Genomic DNA, 9,120 nt, shown 5'->3' on the forward strand with positions numbered 1-9,120 from the left:
AGTGACATGCAAGTATAGGGAATAAGCTGGTCGGTCATAAAAATTTAATTATATATCCATATTTAAGTAGTTATTGCACAGTTATTGAAGAGTGTCAAGATAGGTCCAGTCACAAACTGAGAGAAAAAAAAAGTTTTTAAGGTTCCAGCAAATCAGCAGTTTAACACTGGGGGTATACAGGAAATCTAATGTTATGGTGAGGACTAATTTAGGCAGCGGTTTTGTTCTATTAAAGGATGTAGAACCACCTAGAGTGATTTTTCAAGAATCCACTTTCTTGTAACTACTCTAGTTTTTAAATATTGATTTAAAAACTACAGCACCCCTAACCACCAAAAAGTTGAGAGCTCAAATGGACCACCAGTTTACCTCTGCTTTACAGCAGCGTTCTTTTAACACCAGTGTGACTGAACTAGGACTAAAACATTCAGCAACTACCTTTTTTCTGCCCCCTACAAAGCCCTAGGAACTAAGTCATTCTATTTTATGCAACTAGCAGCATTTCACTACCCATAATATAAATTTGAGTCACTGATACCACTACTAATCAGAGCCATCTTTCAGTCCATTTCTACTAAAATTTCAGAATATACTTGGAATATTTCCATATTCTGTCTTACATGCTATTACATTTCATTTCAAATATTCTACTTTTATTTAGTCTAAACAAGACTAATATTGGTCAGTAGCAAATTTATCAAGGCAAAATTTTAGTTTTAGATCACAGGTCTGGAGAAAAAACAACTCTTGGGACTTCACTCTGTATACACTACTGGTTTTCCTCAGGATTAATTATCACTCATAAAGAAAAACTATTTTACTGCTTCAAAGTAAAGAAAACTAAAAGTACACTTCTTCCATGTTTTCAAATAAAAAAATTACTATGGGTCAACAAAGTCAAGTTTGCATTTTATATAACATAAATTACCGAAAAGGTCCTGACCTAGTAATCAAAAATTAAATAAAACCTCAAAATCTAAAAACAAGAAACAGGTTAAATCAGACACATATTTTGACAAAATAAACTGACCCTGGAATATTTCCCAAATAAAAAAGCAAGCACAATTATTACATTCCACTTTTCAGAGAAGAGGCATTAAGGATTCATGCCATAAGTTTATTTACAAACATATTGAGTATGTTCAAGATTTTGATCCATTTTTCAAAGAGACTGCACCTCTTAAAATGTTCCTTTCGACATCTGCAAATAAAGACAAAAAGTTAGTGGCATTTAAAACGTCTCATTCATTAAAAAGAGATCATGTAGTTTCACTAACATATTGTTTATCAGTTTACGACTGGTACATCAGAAAGCGTTTACAGTATCACGACTTTATTCATACTGATTTGCTTCATCATATGTACCGAAGTCTTTCTACTGTGGATCACTTGGATAAATCATTTCCCTTATAAATTAAGACAAAGTATTTTCTTTCCAAACGTATTTTTGGAATTTATCCTTATCAGCCCACAGAGATTCCCATAATGTTGCTTTGAGGAAAATTCTGATTACAATTAAGCTAAATCAATCTTTTCTTCTCACACAAAGTTATCTGCTACCGTTCCCACACACAAGATTGGTTCCCGCATATACAGACATATATTGCCCTCAAGACAGTCTAACCAGAACTCTACCTGGTTAGGAGTGTGAACTGTGGAACAAGACTGGGTAAAAATGCTGGTCCACCATCACTAGCTACTGGGCAACTTAACATCTTTGTGTCTTAGATCGCGTTAAGTCACTCACCTCACAAGCTTGCTAGGTAATGAAATGAGATTAATGTAGTGTGTCTGACAACAGTAGTATCCAATAAAAACTGGTTTTCAGACAAAGAAACATCTGTCTATAGGTTTATCAACCTGCCTGCACCAATGCCACATCTACACTAACTTCAGAAATAGCCCTACACTGTGTGTGTGAGACTGGGGGTGGAGAGAGAGGAGGAAGAAAGAAATATAAGTGAAAACTTTGCTTAGGGAAGATTAGAAATCTATTAATTACCTGTTTAATGGATTAATCAAAACATCCTTATTTCTTAAGCAGTTGGTGTCTTACTATAAAAAAAGGTGCAGCAAATCCAGATCCAAAGAACAAAGTCATCATAAGTAGTAGCCGCCACTTGTTTTCCACTGAAAATGGCAAATTCTGTTGGGGAAAAAAAGAGCAAGCAACAAAAATGGAACTTCAAATCATCTGATTTTATAGACTATGTAAGTACACCGGGAATGCTAGATAATTTTTTTTTTTACATAATCAGGTTATGTATGCCATATACCATCTTTTAAAACATCATTATGCTTGACATCCCATGATCTTCACACGTAACAATACATGGTAAAAAAATAACCGGGGTTTACTGAGCACCAGGCAGTGGTCCTAGCAAGTCAGGTGTAAGACGGTGCTAAGTTTTCTTTATTTTAGAAAATCGAAAAATTTTATTCTCCAGGAGAGTTATTTTATAAATAGAATGCATTGTTCTAGTTTACGACTGGTTAGAAACTAGCCACCTAATAAAGGCACACGGCAATGTTAAATGCACTACGAAGTTTGACTTTTTCATAACCAAGAAGCCTTACCATGTAAAACCCTTTCTCAGCCCTTTACTACTAGGCCTCGATCATTGGAGTACTTACTACTAATTACTCGATTTAATCTATTTATACCTGAAGCTAAACACAACCTAAAGAGGTTTAATACTTCGAATTTAGTCAACTAGTTAGAGAAGGCTGGACTCACAGCTACAGGCCTCACATCTTGTTTCCAACGACCTTCACTCCGAGTCCGGTGACCTCTAGTACAGCGTAAGGCACAAATACCTGCAGCCTTGGCCTCAAGGACCCTCCAGATCCTGGAGGACGCAGAGGGGAGCACTAGGGCGGGGTAGTGCCTACGGCTCTTCCTACTCATTCCTCTCCACCGCGACGGCGCGCAGCCAGGGTCCTGAGCTTTGGCCCTAGTTCAATGGGAAACTGGAATGCTACTCGACGAAACCGCTCACATTTTCGGCTTCCTATCTCCCTCTCCACGGCCTCCTTTGAGGCCTTGGAATTCAGCGAGTCGCAGCCAAGTGCCCCCTCCCCCAACGAAGCTGGGCCCCTTACATACTAACCTTCCCTGGGCCCTCCTCATAGTGGCTCCTACGCACCACAGAGGTTGTGAACCTCCGGATGCTCTGTCCCAACATAGCGCTGTTGGAAGTTCTGCGAAAGGCGCAGAGCCCTAAAACGGTAGAAATCGGAGGACCACACCGACACCTCCTCTTTTCGCGACCTTGTTCCTTGGTGTGTAGGAGTCGAAAGGGAAGATGGGAAATGCGGACAGACCGCGGAAAATGAGACAAGATGGTGGGACCCAAGGATTGTGGGAATTGTAGTTTATAACATCGCACCGCCTTGTCAGCTCTGAAGGATTATGGGAAATGTAGTCTGACGGGCGAGCCGGCCAGTGGAGGCGGGTGCGAGGGGAGCGGTGGCGGGAGGTTAGGGGACCGGAAGGACGAGAACCTACCGCGTTTCTTTCCGGTAATGATTTATTCAAACCTGAATTCTTGTCAGGATTTTTGGGACCGGATTCCAGAACGATTTTTCTGAATTTAGTAACGCAGTTTCCCCGAATTTATGAAACACAAAAATAAACCTTTCCCTTTCCTTTTTTTGGTGATTGATATATATATAATATATACATAATATATATATTATATATATATCATATATATACGAAATATATTATATATATATCATATATATGATATATATATGATATATATATTATATATATATATATGATATATATATATCATATATATATATCTCATAGGTACCTGTAATTTGCAGTACTCTGCCAGCACTGAGAGGGAGGTAGGCTGTGATCGTATCCGAGGAAACAAAGCATAAACGCAAGTAACCAAACATAAGCAGTACAAAGGATGTCAGAAAACCGAGTTGAAGGGCTAAGGGAAGGATGCTTGAAAATATAGGTCACTGAATGGATCAGAATTAGAAGAGCAGAGCAAAGTCAAGGCCGGTATGGGTATGACATATTCGGAGTGTGAAAGAGAAAAGCAGCCTCTTACATCTGGAGTTAGCCTGGACTGGGAATTGGTGTTGTGAATGTTAACAATTTGAAAGAACATCAGCATTACACAAAGTTACTCTGTGTCAGTGATGGATCAAGAGAAGAGTAAGCTCACTCCTTTATCATATCTGAACATAGACAAAACATGAACATTGTTCAAGTAACAAAAATGACCAAACATCACCATATCCAGTCTAATATGATGAGTTCCCACGTCTTTACCAATTACTACCTTAACCTTGGATTAGTCTTTCTTCCAAGTGAAATTTAGTAAGATAGAAAAGTAAGAGAAAATAAGCCCAAATTTTGTAACTCTTGACATCTTTTTTTTTGCTGAGATGCCCATGGTTCCTCAGGGTATTCGGTCTCCCTTAATGCAGTGAGTAATAAGCCTAGCTTGTTTAATTATAAGTATGTTCCTGGTGATCTTTGACTAGTGGGAATCAGGAAGAAACCACTGATACATGAGGCTGGGAAAGTGGTATTAGAATAGATTGTGAAGGGTCCTACCAACCTAAGTTTTATGTTATTCATCTGTGGGAGAGCATATATTGTCTCAGATGGCTCATTTATACAGCAGTAGTAAATGAAATCTTGCTTTGAAAACTGGTATAAAATATATGCTTTAATCTTACATAGCTTTTTTTTTTTTTAAGATTTTATTTATTTATTCAACAGAGATAGAGATAGCCAGCAAGAGAGGGAACACAAGCAGGGGGAGTGGGAGAGGAAGAAGCAGGCTCATAGCAGAGGAGCCTGATGTGGGGCTCGATCCCAGAACGCCGGGATCACGCCCTGAGCTGAAGGCAGACCCTTAACCGCTGTGCCACCCAGGCGCCCTAATTTCCATCTCTTAACATTTGCTATGGAGCAAAGAAAAACTTTAAAGAAATTTGGCAATCTTCCATTTTTGAACAGGTATTGAGGTAAATTAAAGATGGCCACAGTATCTTTGTAACTCTTCCCCTTTGAGAGGTGGGATTTAAGTCCCCTCCTCTTGACTTTAGTGACCTGCTTGACCAATAGAATGCAACAGAGTAACCTTCTGAGACTTCTGAGTCTGGCTTATCAAAAGCCTTGCAGTTTCCATTCAGGCAACTTGGAATGTTTTCTTGAGAGAAGTCAGCCACCATGTAAGAAGTCTAACTACCCCAAGAATACCGGGACTATAAGGGAGTCCAAGCTAACCATTTAGAGAAGCCACATGGGGGAAAGGCGGGGAACATTTAGGGGCAAAAATAGACCAGATCCTCCCCTGGCTCTTCTTGCCATCCCCCAGCCTGGGCGCCAGATATATGAGTAAAGAACCCTTTCGGTGATACCAGCTACGGTCATGATTTGCCTACAGTTTTATGAGTTACATTAAACAAGAATTACCCAGCTAAACCCATCAGCCTCCAGAACTATAAAAGAAAATAATAAATGACTGTTTTAAGTTGCTAAGTTTTGGGGTAGTTTGTAATACAGGAGTACAAACCTGTAACTAGTATCATGCACAGTTTCTTATACATGTAGCCTAACAATCTAAATCCGGTCATAATAGTTGGCAAGAAAAATGTGAATCGCCCTAGAGAAACTTTTGATTCAGTATGATACTCTTTTGCTATAAAATGAATTTCAAGAGAAATGAGACATTTCACATATTGGTACAAAATAGGAAACATCTTTAGGGACATGAGGTTTACTCCAAAGTTATATTTTAAAAATAAAATCCAATTATTTTAAGTAGTGAGTAGGGTGTATATCATAGAGTGAGCAGTGTACTTTCTAGACTCATAGGAGTCTTTGGAGACTGAAATTACATTATATAGAACAGTATTTCTAAAAATTAAAGTATAATATTTGTCATTTCTCTCAACAGCTACTATATAGGATTTTAAGAACTAGGTTAGAGTTTATTTAGAAATAGATTGTTTAGTGAAGAAATTATGTTTCTGTCCTATGTTGAAAAACTCAAGTTAATATGTTTCTTTTGGTCTTAAGTTTTCAGAATTTCTCATACTGCAGAATTAAAGTCAGAACTCGGTGTTAGCTTTTATTTGAAATTTTACATTTGTAGGGGAAAAATAACACCTGGTTTTAGGAAAAGACAAAATGTAATTCCACTGTGGCAATGAGGGTTGGAAAATATTCTGCCAGCCTTCTGAATGATTTGGTGATGACCAACTGGATGAAAAAGTTCTGCCAAAAAAATGCTTACTTGATCAAGCTGTATATTTTACTCTTCCTTTTGTTTCACTGCTTTTGAATACCACTTTTTTCCTTAAAAGTATTTCATGTTTCTTATTGCAATTTTATTGTAGGTTTAAAAACGATCCATTTTTTGGATAGTGAGTAAGAGACAGCCAAAGGCTAGGTAGGGAGAGACGGGTAGGGGGCGATGTGACTAGGGTCACACAGTGGGCTCCATAATCAGGCTCACAGAAATCCTGGATGTGGAGAAATGTTACAAACAAGATGTTAACCAGAGAGAAGGGAACATAACAAATCCACCTTGTTTGTTCTAAATATAGACAAGATATTTTCATAATATTTACAAATCCACCTTGTTTGTCCTAATGTTAGGGACAAGATATTTACCAAGTTCCCTGGTCAGTTTTCTATAAAAGACTGAGCTTAAAAGCCCTCAGTGGCAACCCATTTGGGACCCCTTTCATCTAGAGAGCTCCTTTTCTTTCCTTTCTGTTCTCACCTTTACTTAGTAAACTTTCACTTCACCCTTTTTTCAGCGAGATTTATTCTTTGACTCTGTGAGACAAGAACCCTGCAACCCTGCAACAGTAATATAATTATTTGTCATTGAGAATTGCCAAGTATAGGTAGATATATTTTTACAAAATGAATACAGAAACTAACATTTCTTAATTTGAAAATCACTGATTCTAGTTATATTCATGTTTCATCTCCATCCTGACTTAACTTGCATGGAACTTGTTGTTACTGCTTTGAGCAGGTTTCTTTAAATTCCCCATGGCATCTCCTGGTTGTTTCTATAACTGGGATACTAAGTGATTAAATAGTTTTATTTACTTATTTTAGGGAAACATAATTTAAACGAGGAAGGGGATTTTGAAAACCAATTTGATGCATCATTCTAAAAAATCCTTTTTTGTTAGAGTAGAAGAAAAACAGAGGAGATACATGACAGTAGAACCAGCTTTGTTACGTTACATGTGATGATTGTAAAGAATTGTGCAGATAAGGAGCATCTGGAAATCTTGATTTATAACCAGGCCCATTACTGCTGATCAGTGCATATAAGCTGCTGCTATATTTTGATCTTTCAGGTGAGATCGCAGGAATCAGGTCACAGGCACTCTGTTCCTCTAGACAGTGGGCTGGCAACTATATGGTTAATACAGTCCATCAAGATGTGTCTGTTTATGCTGTAAGAGTTTTTGTATTTGGCTTTTCAGCTTGAACTTACAATTATGAAAAATGTGTATTTCTTGAGAATATTTCTGCAGTTGAGTAAATTATTACCAAACTCACCAAACAGTTCTTTTAAACGTTTCAAGTAATTATAAAATTATTACACAAAGTGGGTTAGGCTTCATTTCCAGTTCTCTTCACATCTCTCAATTTAAGTTAGACCCTCACTGAACAGTCTTCTAAAACTGTGTCACTGAACGTGAGTTGTGCTCAGCATCTTCTCACTACTTTGTACTAAGGGATATTATAAATATCAGGCTTACGAATCTCATTGCAGGGTTTACTGTGGAGATTTTTTTTTTCCTTTGAGGATGTGTTTCAATATATTTCACATCGTCATTTTTATGAGGACCCACAGGACAAATTTTTCTCTGGTCTTAGAACTAGAATAAACATGCTTTTCCTGGGTAGCTGACTTGCTTTTGCCTTATGAGTACTGTGAATAACAGTCTTCATTGTAATTTTCTCCTTGTACTGGTTCCTAGGATCCTTAGAGCCAAATGTGTGACCCACCTTTAGTGGAGACGATGGATCTATTATGTTTACTTCACTCCCAGCTCCATCTTCTTTTTTCAATTTATTTTCTCTTGTTTCACTTTCCTCCCCAATTTTAAATTTATTTTATCTTGTTATATAGTATGTGTCTTTGTTCTATACCTCAAATGTTTTCTGGAGCAATATCAGCCATGTAAATAAACTAATAAATCATACATTTTTCTCACATAGCAAGTTGTTGTAGTATTACTTACTTTGTCAGTTTTTCTCTTTGTTCTTTGGAGGCTGGGCTTGATAAGGTAACTAAAGCTAGCTAACAGAACAAATGATCCCCCAAATTTTAATGGTTTATTACAATGAAGTTTTTTTTTTCTAAGTCACAGTCTGAATCAGATGTTCAGCATATGATCTTCCACATGGTAATTCAAGTGTCATCATCCTCTTGTGCTCTGCTCAAACCTCTGGACTGACCGTGCCTGCCACCATGCTAAGAAAGAGAAAGAGGCTCACACAGGATTGTTCAGGGACCAGGTCAGTAGGTGGCATGCACTGCTTTTACCCAAATTCTATTATCTGAATCAATCATGTGCTACCATCCAGATGCAGGGGGTCTGAGGAGTTGAGATTTCTGTGTGTCCTAGAGGAAACTGGAAATGCTTTGGTTGAACATATAGCATCCCCTCTCCAGAGACCTAGTTTCTTGCTGAAATCTTATAGAGTGCCTCTATAAGAATTCGATTTCCAGGGGTTATATATATTCTTGGAACTTGGCTAAAGTGGTTGTAAATTGTCATAATTGTTCTATAATCTCTTGTTCTTGCACATTTCCCCAGAGTTGCACACTCCAGGCAATATATTATCACCTGGAATCAGACTGACACCGATTCAAATTCACAATCTACCCTAATTATTTAGCTTTGGGCAAGCTGCATGATCTTTTTTCATCTTTCAAGTAGGGCAATAATGTTACCTACTTTATAGGGTTACAAGAAGGATTAATTGAAATATATGCTGCTTCAAAGTGTTACGTTAGCAAATTCCCTGTGACATATGTCACTTTTTAATTAACTTTCTTCCTCAATGGTCTTAAGTATACAGGTCTGAAATACAAAGAAGTT

The 9,120-nt window shown here is 37.6% G+C and overlaps 1 protein-coding gene and 1 non-coding gene across 2 annotated transcripts; both read right to left on the minus strand.

The window, feature by feature from the left end:
- Nucleotides 1-1,103: 1,103 nt before the first annotated feature.
- COX7C (cytochrome c oxidase subunit 7C) lies at nt 1,104-3,316 on the minus strand. The gene is made up of 3 exons (XM_045796321.2): nt 3,111-3,316; nt 2,003-2,146; nt 1,104-1,201 (listed from the first exon to the last, which is right to left on the minus strand). Exons 1-2 carry the CDS (start codon nt 3,183-3,185, stop codon nt 2,030-2,032), a joined length of 192 nt encoding a protein of 63 aa, XP_045652277.1. The 5' UTR covers nt 3,186-3,316; the 3' UTR covers nt 1,104-1,201; nt 2,003-2,029.
- On the minus strand, nt 1,303-1,365 carry LOC123791597 (small nucleolar RNA Z39). The gene has a single exon (XR_006779460.1). It is a non-coding gene; the product is annotated as a small nucleolar RNA Z39 (small nucleolar RNA).
- Nucleotides 3,317-9,120: the final 5,804 nt, after the last annotated feature.

The sequence above is a fragment of the Ursus americanus genome, chromosome 5, assembly GCF_024610735.1.
Source record: "Ursus americanus isolate L20-20 chromosome 5, mUrsAme1.1.p, whole genome shotgun sequence".
NCBI classification, from domain to species: domain Eukaryota; kingdom Metazoa; phylum Chordata; class Mammalia; order Carnivora; family Ursidae; genus Ursus; species Ursus americanus.

Excerpts from the sequence above, each read along its gene's own strand:
- COX7C (XM_045796321.2), bottom strand. The coding sequence starts at position 3,185 with ATGTTGGGACAGAGCATCCGGAGGTTCACAACCTCTGTGGTGCGTAGG. Across the intron at positions 2,147-3,110 it reads ATGAGGAGGGCCCAGGGAAG|AATTTGCCATTTTCAGTGGA; the intron begins GTTAGTATGTAA and ends TTTCCCCAACAG.